General features: G+C 39.2%; 1 protein-coding gene across 1 annotated transcript; it reads right to left on the bottom strand.

Annotated features, from left to right (window-relative positions):
* Nucleotides 1-1,213: 1,213 nt before the first annotated feature.
* Nucleotides 1,214-21,280, bottom strand: TNFAIP2 (TNF alpha induced protein 2). The gene is made up of 12 exons (XM_066607490.1): nucleotides 21,185-21,280; nucleotides 17,387-17,596; nucleotides 14,929-15,577; nucleotides 14,197-14,311; nucleotides 13,675-13,797; nucleotides 12,539-12,639; nucleotides 10,902-11,000; nucleotides 9,894-10,020; nucleotides 9,662-9,784; nucleotides 8,253-8,408; nucleotides 5,066-5,187; nucleotides 1,214-2,767 (listed from the first exon to the last, which is right to left on the bottom strand). The coding sequence occupies exons 2-12, from the start codon at nucleotides 17,580-17,582 to the stop codon at nucleotides 2,626-2,628; spliced, it is 1,953 nt and encodes a 650-aa protein (XP_066463587.1). The 5' UTR covers nucleotides 17,583-17,596; nucleotides 21,185-21,280; the 3' UTR covers nucleotides 1,214-2,625.
* Nucleotides 21,281-21,506: the final 226 nt, after the last annotated feature.

Genomic DNA, 21,506 nt, shown 5'->3' with positions numbered 1-21,506 from the left:
TGGTAGCAATATTAGTCTAGTGTTATTGATCTTATTAGCATGGTATTACTGTTTTTACAAATTGTTTGTATGGTATTATTATTCCTATGTTTTATCTAGCTAGCAGTCAGGACCTAGTAGTCAAATTGCTTAATCATTATTGCTATCTTATCACTGTTTATCTCTATTTCTTTATGTGTATCAATAAATATTGTATGGTACTTCATCTTCTCCATCTCCTGCACCCTATCCTGAATCCTGTGCCACTATATCTCCTCCCATGACAGTTCCTCCTAGAAATAAATTGACTACTGGGTATAACTCTTCTCCTTGTCAAAGAGGTGTGTCCTTAAACAGTCTAGTGCTGTGCAATAATGGCTGGATAGTGTCAATCTTTGTAGGGAGATACTCCCAACAGGTAACACTCGGATGCCAATTTATTCATCAAATTACAGAGAAATGGCACAACACAGAACTCAAACAAAAGATGCTCCAGAATTGTCATATTATGGGGAATGCAATCAATAATTTAAGGGTGTGTTCACATGTCACTGATTGGCTGCAGACTTTGTTGCTGGTTTTGTGCAGATCTGCAGCAAATTTCACCCTTCCAACTGAATTCAAGTTGAATGGGTGAAATCTGCAGCAGATTCGCACCAAAATATGCAACAAATTCTGCAGCAAATCAGTGGCATGTGAATGCACCCCAAAACAGACATGTCTAGAGGTGTGATAAGTCACCTTAAGGCTGGGTTCACACAGGGCAGATTTGCCGCGGAAAGTCCGGAATTTCGCTGCGGCATCCGCCTGCGGCCTGCTAATCCCCGGTTCAGCCTGCCATGTGGACAAGATTTGTCAAAAATCTCGTCCACACGGAATGGACAATCCATCGTGGTGCATATTCCCCAGCCACAGCATGTCAATTTTTTTTTCTTTTTCCATTGTGGCCGCGCTTATCTCTATGGGATGGAATGGAAAAGCATGTGGCCAAGCCATTCCCAAACCCATGGTTAAGTGCAGCGGGTTTTGAAGCAGCGCTTTTCCAGCGGAAATCTTGTGCTTTTTTGCTGCGGCCGAACCGCAAGATTTCCAGCGGGATTCCACCCTGTGGAAACCCAGCCTTAAGCTCTTGATGGTGATATATTCATATATGATTTCTAATGTAATCATTTTTTAAAAACAAATTAACATTCTTCCATTTAAAAAAATCACACAAACCAAAAAAAGTTTTAAAAATCTATTTATTGAAAAAATATTTATAAAAAAGTTATATTGGGTGTCACCCGCTGTAATATAAACACATTAAAATATATTAACCATAACACACATAAAATACATGCATAGTATAATAATTACGGCGAGTATACATTGCTATTAAAAGAATCCCTAAATTGCAATGCATATCTATTTCAGAGTCGGCGGTCTAAATCACACGTTGTCAGTGCAGAACGGTCAAGCACAGGGGATGGCCTTGCTGTGAAGCCCATAGTAGTTCCTAATCAGTATAGTATATCTACAGCAATGGGTTAGATTTTATCATTCTCATATTACCTGGACAATCAGTTTTAATCCACCAGACCAAGAAGATTAGGCTTATTCACACAGGCGATTTTCACAACTGTATTTGCAACTGACTAATATGGAATTATTCTAGTCTGTTTCCCAGGAAACAGTCACCCATTCAAGTCAGGGGGTGTGCAAAAAAAATAAAAAATTTTGTTTTTTGGCAAGCAAGTAAAAAAAATGACACAACAGGCACCCAGAAGTAAAAAATGGACACACAACGCATATGAATGCAACATGGACATACAAACGGATTATAATTGGTCTGTTTTTAACTGACCGAAAATGATTAAGCCCTTACTACGAACCCCATTATTTATTGTCCTAAAATGGACAATTCCTTTAATTGACACAATAGTGGACTAGTGATCATAGGCTGTGGCTTATGTGTGCAGTGAACTCATGATATATTGACCTAAAGGAAAGGATTTCAGTGCCTAGGCTTTGACCTAGAAGTCCCAAAGTCTATGTGCAACCATAACTAGCTTAATGCAGTCCGCTCACTGCAATGACTTTGTAGATCAGTGATTTCATTGCTTATAGGATATTCCATCATAAAATACTGAAAACACATGTTTTGTAACAGAAAGTCAAGTAACAGAGTCCAAAAATACTAAGTGCAAATATTAACAATCAGGTCAATTTGAAGAAAGGTACTAGTAATGCATCCAATATATGTACATTGTATACAGGCTTGCATGCTCACCATGTATCTATTACAATACATATGATTCAAGTATAAAAATAAAATAGAAAAAAATACAATAGTCGGCTATAGAAGCGCCAAAGAAAAAACCTTTGCCCATTTATAGCTTCACATTTAGTACAAGTTCCTTGCATGCCCCATTGTAATAATGCAGAGACGGATATAGCTTGGAGGGGGGCAATGAAGGTGCAATAAAAATATAAAGGTCATTTCCTAACAGACATGAGACATAATGGATAAACAGTACCAGAACTTGAAATTTTAACCACTAAAGCGAGGAGGACAGTTTGAGGTCCCTCTGCCATAACTCATGTAAACTGGATACCTCATAGTACAATGTCCTGTCTGTATTTTTCAAGAGGTTGTTCTTGGTCTTATCATGAGCTTTTGATTAATTCAAAAAGTTTGTGATTGCTACAAGTTGTTCGTTCGACAGCATCAGACACTTTTAGTATAGACTTTATGTCCTGTCTGGAAAGGTTCCCCTTGATGTACAAAATAGCTTCAATTTGCTTGTTCCTGTAAATGAAAGAGCATTTCTTTAATATAATTCAAAGGGACAAAAACATTACACACCAAAAATATCCATTATTCCTTGAGTCATGCTCTTCTGTGAAGTTTTCTATTGAACGTTGATTAAGCTCTGTTACTCACAAAGCTGTGTGACAAGCAGTATGCCCATTGTTTCCAACCACTTGGGTTGTCAGCCAGCATCGCAAGAGTCACAAATGTTCAATGTTCCCAGTTTTATAGCTTTATTCTATAACTTCCATAGAAACTAGAAAAGTTTCAGCAAGTGATGGTAGATAGTGATGTCACTGGTTTTCCTATTGGATGAGCTGGACCTCCTTTTCTCATTTTTGCATCCTTACTTCACCTGGTCAAGTGTGTCCGTGCTTCTGTCCTCTGATGAGATTGGTTGGTGAGCAAATGTATTTCTTTTTTGTATTGCATAGACAGTACTGAACTCCTGCATATGTCTCTAATCCAGACTGGCTGTAGTTGTAGTTGTGTGTAGTTGTGAAGTCACTCCACAAGAGGCCTGATATGTTATTTGTTACTACTCTCCTTTCCAGAGGCAAGATATTCAACCCTATTAAGAGTGGGGAAGGCCAGAGAAGTAGATAGGGCACTATGCCTAGTATTCTATTAAGATGCCAGCTGCACTCTTCGGAGCCAACCCTGCTGGTGACTTCAGCACAACTCCCTGAGCCCATTCTGGTCTATGAACCCATTCCATCAAGCTGAACCCAGTAATCTACAAATTAATTGGCTGAACACTCAGTGATGTCACAGACTCCCATTATATTTATAGGCAGAATGGTGAATGTATAAATGTATATACACTAACCTCTTGGACAAACACATTGAACAATAAATACTCATATTGTATTTGGTCGGAAAGTCATACTTATGAAACCCACATGCCCCTTTCTTCATTACAAATATGTCATAAAAAGTGGGCTGGGCTTCAGAATTGCAAATTTTGTTATATAGCCATCTTTTAAATTTAGTTTTGGTTTTCTTTTATCAACCTCTGGTATTAGAGGGTTTCTATCATAAGAAAACAAAAATCAATACTTACCCATTCCTCCCCAGTCAGTCTTCTCATTACATCTTCTCCTCATTGATCTTCTCCTGTCTCCTGCAGTCCCCCCGCGTCACCTCACCTTCAGCCGTCCAATTCTGCTTCTTTCGGTGATGAAGTGTCCATTCTCTGCAGTCTCCTTCCTGCAGGACAGTGTACGCTATGTCACTAGTGATATAGCATTCATAGCCTAGCAGGGGGTGCCGAGATATTGCCGAGACTGCACATGTGCGCTGTGTCTCTGCAATAGTATATGGTCTCTCGCAGTGAGATAGTGCGCAAGCGCAGTCTCGGCAAGAGCTTGGCATTCCTTCCTAGGCAGTGAACATTACATCACTAGTGATGTAGCATACATTGCCCGGCAGGAAGAAGAATGCCAGCAATGGACGCATCATAACAAGAAGAGGATCCGACCGACTGGAGGTGAGATGACTCGGGGACTGAAGAAGATCTGTGAGGAGAAGATGTGTTAAGGAGTCTGCCTGGGGAGGAAAACCACAAATCTCATCCGTGGACTACAGGATCTTATATAGGTCGTTAGAACTTATTTGTATCTGCCTTGTTGGAGCCCTTCCCTAGAATTTGTGAAGTGAGAACTGTGCCAAAAAAGAGTGAATGTGAAGCCGGGATGAAGCAGGGTTCATCCAAAGGATGCATGCAATGCCTGCAATGTATGATTCATCAGCCAGGGAGCAGAACTATCATTTGCTCATCCTTCAGCCTCATGTTTCACTTCCAAGAAAAAGCTGTTTTCCCGGAAATCTCAGGCTCCGCTTTGTGTAATTGCAGGACCATCTGGAATAAATTAGAGGCATTCCAGATCCTCTATATTCTTGTCAAGTGGTCACTTGGATCGCTGACTTTTGTAAATTTAATGCAGAGCACTAATTTGCCGTTTGATTTTTTTCCCTTTGGAAGGAACAATTGATAACATTTGACCGGCGTGTTTCTCTCCTGAAATACTCTGTGCTCCTGTGTCTGTGACAAATAACTTGTCTTTGGTTCCTACCTGTCACATATAGTCCTGTCCACACTAACATCATCATAAGTAGACAGGTCACTACGAGAGTCTCACACTTTTCTTCTGAAATACTATGTTACTGGAGACCCTGCTCCTTCTAGAACATAACTCTGAGTCACAAAAACGTAAATCTGTGAAACAATTCAGGACATTTTTTGCGCTATGCTAATCATCAATATTAGTAAGGACCATTGTGTATTATACTTACCGAATATCTGGAAAGTCTCCAACCAGCGCTGCTACTTCAATTTGAATGGCACATTGATCCTGGAGACGTATAATTTCTGCCACTTTCAGTATTACTGGTTTTAACCATTCCTCCTCTGACTTCTATAAATGATAAAAGACATATTCATTATTCTGCTGCATCACTGGAATCCTGCAGGATACATTGTTACGTTGTATCTAACAGAAGATATAAACCATAGAATAATATAAAATGTCTTCAATATAAAATCCAGTAACCAAAATGTTTCATATTCAGACTCTGATAATCCACCATATGTCAGAACTGTTTAATATTGAATTACATAAAAATCCCTGTTTCGTACTTAGAGAAGAGCAAATTGCTGGACCTCATTGGCCAGCCTGGCAATGCATGGAATATAATGGGTGGATTGTGATCAAATTGAAGCTAGTCCAATTGTCATCTGATTGCAGCAGGTCAGCTTTCAGGATTCTTCAGAAATCTCTTATCATGAGTGGGTAGTTTCAGAGCATCATTCATTTCCTTAAGAGCAATACAAATGAATGCCTAAGCATGTAATATATTAATCATGCCAAGGCTAATAGAGAGGGGTTCTGAGCGAAGGAACCCTCCTTCTATGTTCATATGTTCCTAATGAATGATGATCAGGAATGGAATGGAGTCAATAAAGGAGCAGCTTCCAGAGAATTGTATCAGGGCCGTAAATCTTATGCAATTACTGTCTCACTTCATAATGTTCCATTTCCTTATCAACTTTCAAGATCCAAGCATTCTTTAAACTGGAAACAAAAGTTTCTATGAACATTTGCTTGCTCAACCATCAGGCTGTATAAATGTGCAAGCAATCAAGTGATCGGTTCAGTTATATGGGCATAAAAATGCTCAATGGTATCTCTCTGCATACACATGGAGATTTGCAGCCAAATAATGATAGTAGTATGGGGACAAACAACATTATTAAAGGGACTCATGAGCCCAAGACAAGGATGCCTTAGCCTGCTTCGGTTTAGAATAAATAAACTTTGAAGTTTGACTAGGAGCTGAACTCCAAGTCATGGGGGAAGGCCATGCCAACTTCTCTGCACCTGTTGCATGAATACTGACAGCTATTCTTCCTGCTTGTGTGTAGGGAGAGAACTGTCACTCTGCATGCTGCAGGCTGGAGGCTGGAAGGAGCCATGCAGTCCAGCCCCTGACTCAGATCTCAACTCCAAGTCAAACTTCAAAGTTTATTGATTCTCAAAATCCTGATACAACAGGCTTCCCTGTCCCAAGTTGTTGCCACCTGTGGTTTGGGCAGCATGAGCCTGATGACAGAAGCCCTTTAGTAATCGTTTGTCCCCATTCTGCAGATCATCTGTCCAAGTGAAGCATGATTAGTGCACACTGACTAGCTGCTCATTGTCAATCAGCGCATTTTTCACAGGCAGATAATGCGCTCATGTAAAAGGACCTTTAATGTTTGGAAACATTCATTCATTACATTTAAAGTACCTGGAAATGCATTCTGCCCACTTAGCTAGGGGCTTGTTACAATGTATTAAAGTCTAAAACCCAACACTGTAGCAAACCCCGCTGTGTGAGCATGACTGGGTCATAATGATTTTTAATTCTCTACATATAAGCAAAAATTAAAGAAGCAGGTTGCAGAATGTTATATAGTGCTTTAGCTTTATTTATGCAAAACCATTAATGCAACTACTTTAAAGTGTATATATACTTTTGCAATCCTTTTCCTGTATTGCTCCACTACATCTAAAATACAGAATGAAGCTGCTTTAAAAAAAGCTTTGATTACAAATCTAGTACCTTTCTTTTTTTTTTTTTGAGAACAGCTCTTATGCAGAGCTTTGTATCTCCATGACTACAGGCAGAATAAACCTCCTGCAGTCAGGTGTTACTGTTTGCCATCTGCTCCTCTCTTCTAGTGTATGCAGGTTATCAAGAAAAATGGATAGAGGGAAGAGAGTATGGATACTTTTATACATGGCCTGATAGCTGTTCAATGAATGGAGGTGGAGTGTGCTGGAGATCGTCCACCCGCCTCCATTTAGAGTAAACAGGCAGTTTGAGCGATTTTTCGGCTGATATTTGGCCCATGTCAAATTACCCTATGGGCTTAAACAGACAACTGTGATATTGTCCTGTTTTGATCTCAATACTTTTGTTATCACTATTGGGATTCTCGTGTGTTAATACTACAGAAGACAAAAGCTAGGAGTTTTCTACATACAAGAAAGAAAGGGCAGAACCTTTCTTGCTGCTATTATTTTTTTTACCGTGCGCAATAGCATAAAATTTGAACGGTAAAAAAAAGAAGTATTTTGACTGGTAAATGCGCTAATAGGCTCCATAGCTGTGAGTATATTTGTGCATGCGCCAATCTGTTTTAGCCCTAATACATAGACTACAGGATCAGACTCCACAAAGTTTGCTTGTGGTCTGTAACCATGGAGACCCATAAGTCTGCCTAGGAGCTGTTATATACCAAATGACAGATTTTTTTTTGATTTTTTTTTTTTTAAATCAAGGCTACTTGCAAAGTTGCTTAATTCATTATTATAGATTGATTGCAACAATATAATTAAAGGGGTTGTCCCGCGCCGAAACGGGGTTTTTTTTTTTTTCAACCCCCCCCCCCCCCCCCCCCCCCGGTCGGCGCGAGACAACCCCGATGCAGGGAGGTAAAGAAAGCTTACCGGAGCGCTTACCTTAATCCCCGCGCTCCGGTGACTTCAATACTTACCGCTGAAGATGGCCGCCGGGATCCTCTGTCTCCGTGGACCGCAGCTCTTCTGTGCGGTCCATTGCCGATTCCAGCCTCCTGATTGGCTGGAATCGGCACGTGACGGGGCGGAGCTACACGGAGCCTGCATTCTGCACGAGCGGCTCCATAGAAGACTGCAGAAGACCCGGACTGCGCAAGCGCGGCTAATTTGGCCATCGGAGGGCGAAAATTAGTCGGCTCCATGGGAACGAGGACGCTAGCAACGGAGCAGGTAAGTAAAAAACTTTTTATAACTTCTGTATGGCTCATAATTAATGCACAATGTACATTACAAAGTGCATTATTATGGCCATACAGAAGTGTATAGACCCACTTGCTGCCGCCGGACAACCCCTTTAAGTTGATTGCAATAGTATACATACCATTTATATGATGACTTTAAATAGATACATTACTTACATGAGCATTACAGAATTCATTGATGCACTTGGCACACTCGTTAATCTGATTGGCCAATGTCTGCAGCTGCAGCGCATTCTTATGGCTGACTTTTTTCCTTAGGAGTCTTGTAAGATATTCTTTCACCAGATGTTTATGAATCCTTGCGATCAGCTCCTGAGATAAATTGGGGAAAAATTAGTATTTAGTAACGGAAATATAGTGTGCTATAGGGATAAGTGCTGGCCATGCATGGGCACCTCTCTGAGGCTGTGGCTATCTCATGTGACCCCAAACGACCAATATTTGCAATAATGATGAGGAATACCACACTGCAGTCTGCTGTAATCCCTCCAGACTATGACCTTAGTGCATGAATTGTATTGAGTGTGGTAAGCTAACAGTGCCCTCCATGCCATCTGAATGTTGAACCTCTGGCCATATTTTGCAGCTGTGGAAGTAATCTTCTAAGACCTGCACAGTACAGGGCTGCAAAGTTAGAAAAACTCCTGTACAGTAGAGTCAGGGGGGCCTTACATGAAATGACTATCATCAGAATTATCGCTCAATTGAGCGAATGTAAGCGATAGTTGGTTCATGTAAACAGGGTGTGGAGCGATAATTTATTCAATAGTCACTTAATTTCAGCTCACCTAAAAATAGTTGCTGTTTGATTAATTATGTCCATTGTAAACAGGCAATCATTTGTCTTTCAGTGACTGGCCATCAAACTTTGCAGGGAGGTGTGCGCTTCAGTAACCAGGAACATGAACAACAATCTCATGTAAAAGCACATGAACAATAGTCATTCATATGATAACATTTCGCTGACCTTACCAGTCCCAGCTCAAAGCTTTGTATTATCCAGCTTTCCCAAATTGCTTAAAAGCAAATTTTTTTGTGGGGAGGACACTGTAAATATGGCAAATACTGGTTTTTCCCAGCTGTCCCTCCGATTCGCCAACTCCAAGTCCTATTTTTGACTGTCAAAGATGACTGCTTCAATTTTCTAACTACCTGATACACACAGTGCACTGCTCTCTGATTGGCCAAAGCTGCTCATGTGATCAGAGCTGATCAATCAGACAGCAGGTATTGTGCACTGGTAGTTTAACAGTACTACTGCAATGTGGGAATTAGGTAGTCAGAAGATTGTGTTGGCTGTTTTGTATAGATGAAAACAGGATCCTGAACCAGGAGATGAGAGGGACGGCAGGAAGAACAACTGTGGAAATACCCCCGCCTCTTCCGGTCCAGGGACCGACTTTTGCTCCGAAACTGGAGGGTAACTTTAGGGTAACATTCTGTAATAATTTGCTAATACTGGGCACGTCAAGGGATTCAGTTTACTGAAAACGCTCAACAATGTTCACATTATAGTTATGCCCGCTAATTAGAGAACATGTAAGATGTCCTATAGCTGCTCTTACCTTGTAGCAGGGTGGATGCAGCGTCTTGAAGCCGGACACAAATTGTTCAGCTATCTTAATAATGTCTTGCATGATCTGGAAGCTGCACAGAGCGCTGCCTTGAGACATTCTCTTGAATTGTGCCTAGACAGGTTAAAAATTATAAATTCAATATATAAAATGGTAAAAATAAAATATTTCTTAATTTTCAAGTTTATTAAATTTTATTCTTTGCGCTTCTGACACAATTTACCTTCAGATCCTGGAAAAGCACCTGAAGCAAAGCTTCATATATAACGTCTTCACACTGGATGATGGTGGCCAACATCTGCTGTTGTGTCCCTGAGTCAAACTTGGAGTCTTTTTTTTCAATAAAGTTTCTGAAATACAAACCATCATTTCAATATAAAATACTCTAAAAAAAAATCTGACTTAAAAAAATTGTATTCTGCTCTTTCTTAGATATATTTGTAAATGGGAAAACAGGATAACAGTTAATATAGCTGTTACTGCAGCTCCCAGAGGGGTTCTCACCCAACTTTCTCTGGCACCTGAATAACACATTTTCCTAGATATGTAGTGATGCATTCCTTGCTGTCATACCTCAGCGAAACAGTATGATAAATTGTATGAACTAACCAATGATATTATTGTGTCTCTCCACATTAGCCTATTCCCATAATAGTAAGTGAGTCATCTCCATATACTGTCATACTGTTATATCACAGAGATGCTTCGGTGCTCGTGCCATAACCAGTGGGTGCTACAGTAGCTATAACTAGCATTCATAATCCCACTGGAACAGTCAGTATATGGAATGACTCCAATCCTCAATATTTAACGCTTAAAAGCTACTGTTAATAGCAACCATTCTACCTGATGGTGCAAAGGAGTGGATTCCCCGAATTTGCCTGTCGATACCCCTTTTCCCAACACAATTGCTGAGTGCCAATAGTTGCTATTAGAAATGGAATTATAAGCTTCTGGACCATAGTGAGTAATCCGTAACAAGGTCAGCTCTGTTCCCCCTAAACCAACATGCCTGGTTGCTATGATAGCAGGGGGCCTAGTGAAGAACCCCAGGTCTGTCATCACCATATGTTCATCAAATGATCAGTTGATCAAGTCCCCTTGTGGGCCAAAATAAATAAATAAAAGAAATGTACAGAGAAGGAAAAAGGTAGAAAAAAAATAAATAAATGTTTTCAATGTAAATGAAAATGTAAACTGGTAAAGTAATAATAATAGTAGTAAATTTTACCTGAAGTGGGAGCAGCAGTTTATATTAGTGATACCGATCTCTCTGTAGAAGGAATGTGCCTTATTTTTCTCTAAAAATTCCTCAAGACTGGTCTTATATCTGAAAAAGGAAAATATTTATGATGGTTTATTGATACACAGGAGACAATGATTCTGAATATTTGATGCTGTGTGCTGCTACTGTGTGATACACTTGTCAGCCTTTGAACAGGAGGGTGGGTTTACACGAGAGAACTATTGTTGAAATAGTCACTCAAAGTAGTCGCTACAGCCAGATGCTAGCGTATGAACGACTATTGTTAGTGTATTTACAGAGAGATTGTTCTGCATGTTTGTGGTCACTAAAGCGCACACCTCCCTGCAACGTTTATTGGCTAATCGTGGAAAGACAAATGATTGCCTGTTTACACCGGACATCATCAAACAGCAACTATTTTATATAAGCGGAATTGAAATGACTAGTAAATGAATTATTGGTCGTCACCCTGTTTACACGGAACAACTATTGCTTACATTCACTTAATTGAGCAATAATTCAGACAATAGTGATTTCATGTAAAGCCATCCAGACTCTACTGTACAGGAGTTTTCTTAACTTCACAGCTCTTAATTGTGTTGGTCAAGCTTGGGAGAGGTCAAAGGTGGGATCAGATCAGCTTATATGTTACAAGTAAATAAAGAAATTCAATCAAAACCAATGGTTGGTTATTCATTGATAACCTCCCCAGTGGATCTAATTGGATTGTAGAATTTAACACCCATTTACATGGAGTGATGATCGCTTAAAAATCGCTCTAAACGCGTGGCCATCGTGCACTTTTTGTATGTTAAATTCAAACCAGCCTAAAAATCATTGTGCGGTTTTATCAGGACCGCATGCTGAGTTCTCCGCGAGTAGTATTGTAGCATTGTTTTAGCTATTTAACCTGTGGGAGAACAAAGGAGCTGAATGCAGATAAGAGCCCTCCGGCTATTAACTGCATTCAGCTAAAAAGCTTCATTTGCATTCTAATAAGCTATTAAGTAGCTGTGTAGCTACTTAATAGCTAATGCAAAATGATCGCTCAAAGCTGTCACTCAAACTGTCGTTTGAGCGATTTTTGAGCAATCATCGCTCCGTGTAAATGGGCCTTTACTTAATGTTTGAAAAAAGATAACTCATTTAAAGGCATACTTCATGTTAGACAGATGGGGAGCAAAGGGGATGGGACATGAAACAGAGGTTTTCCCCTTTGTGTTTCCTAAATCATGCTCTACCAACTCAGGTCCTTACTAGACATAACACAATGTATTTATTATACCCAGTATTTTCCTTTAATATTGTATAATGTTAGGAGCACATTAATAGGCGAAAAGGGGATTTTTCCTATAATATAGGATATTTCACATGTAATATTTCATATATATGTTCAGAAATATTTGTTTTTATAGAATGTTTTAAGAAAGTCTGGTAAATACCTGAATATCCCACCCCCAGTTGTCCCAGTGAGAACAGTTTTTAATAGGAGTGATCCATAAGTGACATCATATTAGGAAGTCCAAATTACAAGAACTAATGACAATCCCTTTAGTCCAACACAACAAATACGAGATCCCATTCATGGATCTCTATTACTTTCAAACAAATAATTTCTTTACCTTTTGAAAAACTCCTTCAGCTCATTAGGAAGTAAGCGACATACTTTTTCCACAGTCTCTTTCTTTATCTCTCCTGCTCTCTTGATTCCACCATTGTAAATCTGCAAATAAATGCATGCAAAAATGTAGTTATTCACTTAGGTCACCCATTCTGAAATGAGCATTAAAGGAATATTTTAAATGGAGCACTGCACAGCTCTTATGGATATCCTTCAGTTATCCACAGATGCACCAAGTCCTACAGAAGAGTTGTCCAATGTAGTTTCTGCTCAGGCTAATCATGCTGGTTATGAGGTCCTCTTCCATTTATCACCTGTGCATTACAAGGGCATAAGATAGAAATGTATCCAAAGAGTAAAACCCCTTTATTATTTGTGGATTTGAGATAGGCTCATAGAAAGAAGACAAGCCTGTTAATGTTGATTGAATTGTGAGAGGATTCGGTTGCCTAATGCCTTTAATAGTTCTTATCTTTGTAACATTTAACCCAACTAATCTAGTTTACCCCAAAATGCAGTCTGACACTGGATGAATGACCTGCATTTCCTAATTATACCCAAATGGAAGAGGAGATATAGTCTAAAGCCCCATTTACACGCAACAATTATCTTTCAAAATTTGCTCAAACTATGTCTTTTGAGTGATAATCGTTGCATGTAAGTGCTACCATTTGCTTTTCGGCCAAACAATGATTTTTAGTTCCGCTTAAAATCTATCATTTGCTAGAGAACTGATAGCAGGGACTGCACACTGTGTTTCTCCATTGGAGCGCTAATCACATTGTATTCAGCTGCAGTCCCCCAGGAGAACAAAGGAGCTGAATGTAGATAAGAGACCACCAGCTGTTATCTGCATACAGCACAGGGAGGCTCATTTACATGCAAATGAAGCTAATAAGCTACTAATAGGCATAAGTGCCCATTAGTAGCTTATGCAAAATGATCGCTTAAACTGTCAATCATCCCATCTTTTGAACGAATTTTGAGTGATCATCTTTGCGTGTAAGTGGGGCTTAAGAAAACTCTCCATCACAGGAGTATTCTTGGGGCTCATATTCATTGTAGTCTTGGAGAGCAGTATCTAGTGAGTGCAACGATAAAGAGACACTCCTGTATCTATAAGGTGATACTATTTACCTGAATTATATCAATATGTAATTCAGAATGGTGACAATTTCCCAGTATTTCTGGTTCCTTCCCATTCTTCCAGCGATCCTGCTCCATTTCCAAGCTTTTGTTCATATACGTCCTGACAGAGTCCTTGCAGGGTGAAATAGACAGCAAATTTAACTTAATGGATTGCACTATGGATACTGCTCATCATACATGTAAATGTTCATAACCATATAAGTAGAATTTGGCTCATTATTAGAGATGAGCGAGCACGCTCGGATAAGGCAGTTACTCGAGCAAGCATCGCTCTTCTCGAGTAACTGCATTCTCGTCTGAGCAGGCTCGGAGGGGCGGCGGGGGTGAGCAGGGGGAGAGAGAGAGATCTCTCTCACTCTCACCCCCGCCACCTTCTCGTGCCTGCTCGGACGAGAATGCAGTTACCTCCTTTTATTGCCTACAGCCAGGAGTTACCAGAACACTCATTTATAATTTCTATCAGAAGGAAAATAGACATAAAAAGAGCTTAGTAGTTTTCTCAGTACTTACTATTTCATAGTCAACATAGGTGGCTTCAAATTGCCTGAGAGTGTGAGGCGAGAGAAGACTATTCAACTTTGACTCATCAATATGTCCAATCAATATTGGATCCTTCAAAATCATGCTGCAATAGAAAGAATCTGATATTATACATTGTTACAAATACTGATTATATAGTCCATACACATACTGTGCATTATTCAATCATTACTTATTCAAAGGAGTCATTGATGAAAAATAAGGTTCACCCCTTCATTTAATATTAGAGGGTTCAGATGTTGCTAATCTGTTGTGAATTTATCAGTTTTGCTATTACCAGTGACCTCAGGAATATTTTACTCATGATCAAGACCAAACTTTAATACACAGTTGTCCAAAGACACTATGATGGGCAGAAATTCCCATAGTGAGTAGAAAGGTCTTCTCTACAAAATGGAAGCTTGGGTTTTCCATGTTGCATCAAGTGATACATGAGACTTGAATACCATTATATTTTCAAGGAAAAACTCAAGTTGGTCAGAATATACCATATTTCATAGTTGTCAACAGGGGCATGATAAGCTATCTATATGGAAAATACTGACTGAGAGGGATTATATGATAAACTGTGTGATTCCATACAATAAGGAGACATTTATCACAAGCGAAATTAGGAAAAAGTTAATAGCCACATGCCCATTTGTGTTCATACACCATACACATCATAAGGACGGATATAGAACACCTTATTGTTGTACTTACTTAGGATAATAGTTATGCACCCAACACAAGAAATAATAAGTATCTTTGTTTCCCAGTTGATATTCTGTTGCAAACTCCATCTGTGATACTAGGAATCGATGATAATGTTGAGCGTAAGTATTGCAAACATCAAAGTCCTTGGGGTAATGATCCTTCAGATGAGTGACCACATGGATTAAGTCTTCTTTTAAAGTTTTTCCCATGGTAAGAAAACTTTGAGACACAGAAGAAGACGAAGAAGATGAAGATGAAGAAGAAGAAAATGAAGAAGTCAAGTCAATTACTGAAGCATCTGACAGGTTGCCAATCCTTTCAATCACAGACAACTTGATGTAGTTCTCCCACTTGCTCTTCCATTGCTTTGGCCGTGAGCTATTCAAGGAGTCATTGTCTGAAGCATATTGAGCATCTTCCTTTTCTTGTTCCACAATCGCATTTACCGCTTGAGACAGCAAATCCCCATTTGTTTCAGTGATTGAATCTTTTATTACTTGAAATACTACATTTTCTAACTTTTTATAAAGAGACTCAAGTTCCTCAGTTTTATTCTGTAGAGGAGTATCCTTCAGAATCTTGTGCTCCAGATCAATCAAGTTTTTACTGGCTTCCAATAGCTGATTTTTCTCAATTTGTTCTTCTATGTCTTCAACTAATACAAAAAAAAGATTTTCAGGAAAATCGAGCCATGATCATACAAGAATTATTTGGAATAGGTAACTTTAGGTATCCGTTTTAAGACAAATAATATCATATTCCATATTTCTAGTGCAATATTACCATTACATATGAGAAGATGTTGCTGAGAACATAATAAGCAAGTCACATTACAGAGATCTGCTAATCACCTCTGCTTAAAAGCGTTGCCAGGATTAGAAAAACATGGCTGCTTTCTTTCACAAACAGTATCACATCTGATCCATAGTTTATATGTGGTATTAAAGCTCAGCTCCGTACAGCTACAATACCAGATAAAGTTTATGGATAGAGGAAGTTCTATTTCTGGGGAAAAGCAGCCACAATAATTCTTTACATATGATTATACTACATAATGTATGCCAAAAAAGTGTGTGCATCATTTTTGGACCATGTTTTAAGACTAGTGATGAGCGAGCATACTCGCTAAGGGCAATTACTCGAGCGAGCATTGCGCTTAGCGAGTACCTGCACGCTCAAGAGACAAGGTTCGGGTGCCGGCGGCGGGCAGGGAGATGCAGGGGAGAGCAGGGAGGAACGGAGGGGAGATCTCTCTCTCTCTCTCTCTCCCCCCCGCTCTCCCCTGCTGACTGCCGCAACTCACCGCTCCCCCGCGCCGGCAGCCGAACCTTGTCTCTCGAGCGGGCAGGTACTCGCTAAGGGCAATGCTCGCTCGAGCAATTGCCCTTAGCGAGTATGCTCGCTTATCTCTATTTAAGACCCCACAATGATGATGATGATGATCTGTTCAGTCGCTTCTTTCAGCTTATATCCCAACAAAATATATAAGTGTGAGTAACGATGGGTTACCTTATCGTGTCCTGTCCATTTTCATTACTCGAGCTCTCTTAGGCTACATTCACATAAGTGTATTACAGGTCCTTTTTGTATGACAAATGAGTGTCTCAGTCTGACCATGGGTCTCCTTGGGATTTATGATACTGTGGATTCGGATCAGTGGACATGTTGTCGGGTCAGAACACTCAACAGTACTATAGGTGCAAATATGTGCCCATGGTACACTTGTGTGAATGTGGCAATAAGGTAGAAAACTAATTATTAAGATGGCTCAGGATGACTACATGGCATGGCTTAACATGACTATGACAATTATGTTCAGAATATTGGAACCAACTATGTCATATTATCATGACCATAACAGTTATGTTCCTAGTGATGGTACAATCATACCATACTATTATGACCATGACAGTCATGTTCTGGCTCATGAGATCAAGCATACTATAGTACCTACCATAACCATAATAATTCTGTTGCAACTGATTGAATCAATCTAATCATAGTCAAATGGCCATAAAAAAATAGGTTTTGACAAATGGAACCAAAGGAATCATACAAACTATTATGCCCATAACCAATGGCCTTAACTGCTATGTTCCAAGTGAGAAGACAATCATAGCATAGTACCATGCCCATAAAAATTAGATTTCGATTACAGGCATACCATAGGACTATGGCAATTAATTATGTTACAGCTAATGGGACTAATCTTACTATAGTACCAGGGCCACAAAAATTAACACAAGTGATCACTGATACCCATATCAAGTTTTTTTTTTTCAAAGCAGCTCATCTTTCCCTCATAGCCTGTATTCCTCATCACCTCAGTAGTCCACAAGTTATGGTTCTCCTCCCATTAGCTCCAGTAGAACTATTCAATATTCAACCAACCTCAATAATCCAATTTTTCCAAGGAAATTCAGAAAACCTGTCCTGCTGATGTATCAACATTTAAATGTCCTACCTGTTAACTCCTTCTTTGTTTCAGCAGTTTCTTGATGATGTCCTTTCGATTTATAGGGTGACAAGTGCTTCATGATACCCTTTAAGATGCCATTTTTCTTCTGCCCTTTGTCTACGCTGTCTCTTTTAATCCCACTTATATTCTCATTTGTGGCCAAGTTTGCCACGGCAGCCATTGTGGATTTAATTCTCTTCATGTATTAGAACACAACTACAAGAGGAAAGAAAAAGACAAATGATGGGTTAAATATGCTTACACTAACTTTTACTCATACTGTAATTCTGTCAGTAGAAAGAAAAGAGGTCAAAACTTTGCTTCCTGTTTAGTATATCAGCTCTTGGCTGACTAACCCAATGCTGTTAACTACACAGTTGCTGGGAACATTTTCCTTTATGCAGTACAGCATGACTATAACTTTTAGCAGGTTCTTGTACATAATTAGCATTAATTAATTCATTAAGGTTCATTATAAGTTCAGGCCCTCTCTTCATGCCACTTATGTTGTGATGAAAAAAGTTTGGTACTTCTGTTGTATGACTCTTACAAACTTTTCCATCACACAGCATTATCACTAAGCAAATCAAGCATTCATTGAACACACCCAGGTATGAAGATGAATATTTTTGATTCATTCATCAGATTCTTGTAGGGTTATAGCCTGCATACTTTATGGTCCATTCCACCCTGCATGCATGCCACCTTTGCTGTGAACTTATGTCATTCTGGGTGGCACTGACCACAGCATATTTTCTCTGTATGCCACTTAGAGTTCTTTATAGAACACTGCAATCTGCTAAGTCAATTGAGTCTCAGAGATTGGAACTGAGCAGAAAATGAAATTACAACATTATTACAATCAAAGGCAAAACTTTGCGGGATGCAAAAATATCAGTAGCACCTGGGCCTAGTGCCTTAGGGGAGCCAAAAAATAAGTGATAGATGGGGATCTATTATATTGAGTCCAGCCATTACCCCTCTGATTACAATACTAGACAATGATTATATCGTTTCTCACAGTCAAGTAAGGCCATCACTACCCCGTTTCCCTGAAAATAAGACATACCCTGAAAATAAGACATAGCATGATTTTCCAGAATTTTTGAGGATGCAAAATGATTTTTCAGGCTTTTTGAGGATGCTTGAAATATACTCCAAAATTAAACCCTGCTAACAGTTAATTTAAAAAGTCAATTTAAATAGTGTCCAGGCAGCTATACATGTAAAAAAGTTAAACCTTTTTGAACAAAAAATTATATAAGACACTGTCTTATTTTCAGGGAAACACAGTAGATAAAGGAGTTGTAAGGGGCTAACTTTACTTGAACCCCCTCACATCAACACATCCAAACATTATATTGAAATAGGAATGGCCAATATTACTACATCCTTTGGAACCTTTCCATCTTTTGTAGGAAATGTGAATAGCTTGATCCTTCGACTAAGTGTTGACTACGATTGATATAGACCCGTGAACAACACGGATCATGAACCCCTCACCCTCTTGAGCACTGTATAAATGTGTATACAGTAAGCTCCCTATAGTGGAGGCTGAAGGCACCCTAGAATTTAACTCTATGATCATAAGTAGGGAATTTGGACTCAATGTAGGATTACAGAGCCCCAGCTGCCATAAATATTTATGGTGCAGTTCGGCTGTGGGTCCCAGAATGATCTGGGTCTGATCTCCTACACTGTCAGTCCACATCCTTTCACCCTTGAATGAGGTCAAGAGCTGCCTTTGTGGTATTTACATGCAAATATGCAAATAAGGAAGATGGAACAATGCCTCTGCAGCGCCACCTATTGGAAGGCAGCATTCCTGCAAATTAGTATGTACTCTGTATGACATACAACAAGACTATCGTCATTTAGAAACATATTTAAGACTGATGACCATAATGTAATTTTTTTTCCTTCAAACAGTTAAGCCTTAGAGACAATTATTTATGGATTCCTTTAAGGATAAAAGTTTCTTATACAAATGTTATTTCTCTGCTGGTTGTGTGTCAACCTTTCAGCTAGGAACAAGTGGCTGCTCATTCTCAGTACTGGGATTTTAAATGCAAATCTTGTCACAAGTCCCAAGAATGTGAATATTATTAAAACTGCAATGGAAAAGGAAGGTTTAATTTGTGATCTCTCCCTCAAGTCGATCCGCCATCTCCACGAGAACAGCAAACAAGTGTGGGGAACCATCCCATTGAGTTAGGAGTAAGGAAAAACCAGACCCTCCTGTCCCAGGATATTGGGCATGTGGTGATGGTAGTGAGGGTAATCGCAGCCAATACCAAAAAGGGCACATGTTTTAATACCACCCTGTTAAATATTTATACAGCTGCATTAAGTTGCAGGTCTTCCTCCCTGCAGTGTCAAGACTGCCGCCTGACAGTCACACTCGCCTGAGGCTGCCTGCAACTTCTGCCAATTCCACCATCCTGCTCGTATAATGTCATTAAAACACTAGAAATCAAATTTATCACAATGTATTCTAATTCAAGTATACAATGCTCATGGCTCATCAGCCGTCACCTTTATATATATATATATATATATATATATATATATATATATATATATATATATATATATATATATATATATATATATATGTGTGTGTGTGGGATGGGATCAGTAGATGCTGTGGGAATAATGCCTTATTAAATCTGCTGTTTATATAGGCCTTTTTGATTGTGAAATGCAGTAAGGAACCAGTTGATCCTGAATATAATACTGTATTATTAAACCAAATTAAGATTACAATCTATGACATCAAATTAATTGATGCTCACAGTATATTGTACATACACCATAAAAGTCTTTTTTTTTATTAGTACAGGTCATATTAAGGTTTATCCTTGCTTTCATGGATCAACACTAGTGACAATCTCTTTAAATACCAATACATAGCTTTAGTGGTTCGCACTGTCGCCTTGCAGCACTGGGCTCTTAGCCTTCAAACGGACCAATGGCAACATCTGCATAAAGTTTGTACGTTCTCTCTGTGTTTGGAACAGAGACTTATGTGACAATCTTTGTACAGCGCTACAGAATATGTCAGTGCTATATGAGTAATGTAAATAAATGAGTCACGGTATACAGATTTCACACAATTTGTAATTTACAAACTTCCAATTGCTCAGAATCTGTGATTATACTCAGACACATTCTCTTTGTTCCCCATATATGTAATATTTTGCAATAAGAAAGATTTTGGAAACAAAGGCTTAGTCATTGCATGAGGCAGGTTGAGAACATTTAAAGGAGCAGTACAGCAAACGCAGCATATATAAGTGTGTGTGGAAGTTCTCAATGCTGGAGATATGTGACATACATTGGAGATCATGGGAATTTCTTACGCCACTGATGAAGATTGCAGTCAGCCTCTCCCTTGTCTGAAGTGGCTGATAACATTGAGCAATAGATTACAATCAACTGCTCTGCAAATTGATAAAATGCAAACTTTTTGAAGAGGTACGTAGTAAGTCATACACAGTACCTGATAAAGAATCCAAGCAAAGACTTCGGATGACTGGTACATTTATGAGTCTAATGTATCAGCAGCAATAGCAGCAGCAATCCACACATCATTCATGTCATAAGATAAAGGCGGAGGTCTTTATATTATGCCTTTAGACAATAAATTATAATCTAGATGTAGCAGTCATTACGGCATTGATGCCATGCAGCACTATTGCATCACTACTCCTGTACAGCAACTATTCTTACAGAAGCTGCTACAAGAACCTGTTTCAGATGTACATTTCTTCCAAGGATACATGCCTAGAATAGTTTCCTTACCTCTGAAGGCTGTTGGTGCAGGGGTTCTGCCTATGTGACTCTCCGGTTGGTACTGACGAAGCTCCATGCATCAGCATGCAGCTCTTATTTATGTCATTAGGCTACACCCACACTTTTTCTACATACACTCCCATTCAAGTCCGTAACAGAACTTCCCATCAGCTTGGAAAACCCCACAATAAAGCTGGTTCTGAGCCTCTTCTTAAAAGATACTTCAGATGCCCTATATAAAATGTGATTATCTCTAGATCTCATTAAACAATTACTCTAAACGCAGCTGCGGTATTGGTGAAAATGAACAAACCCTAAATAGATGCTCGGT

Source organism: Eleutherodactylus coqui, chromosome 6, assembly GCF_035609145.1.
Source record: "Eleutherodactylus coqui strain aEleCoq1 chromosome 6, aEleCoq1.hap1, whole genome shotgun sequence".
Lineage (NCBI taxonomy): Eukaryota > Metazoa > Chordata > Amphibia > Anura > Eleutherodactylidae > Eleutherodactylus > Eleutherodactylus coqui.
This window is presented reverse-complemented; position numbering and strand designations above follow the sequence as displayed.

Excerpts from the sequence above, each read along its gene's own strand:
- TNFAIP2 (XM_066607490.1), bottom strand. The coding sequence starts at position 17,582 with ATGAAGAGAATTAAATCCACAATGGCTGCCGTGGCAAACTTGGCCACA. Across the intron at positions 10,021-10,901 it reads AACTGCTGCTCCCACTTCAG|AAACTTTATTGAAAAAAAAG; the intron begins GTAAAATTTACT and ends TTTGTATTTCAG. Across the intron at positions 9,785-9,893 it reads TGCTTTTCCAGGATCTGAAG|GCACAATTCAAGAGAATGTC; the intron begins GTAAATTGTGTC and ends TAACCTGTCTAG.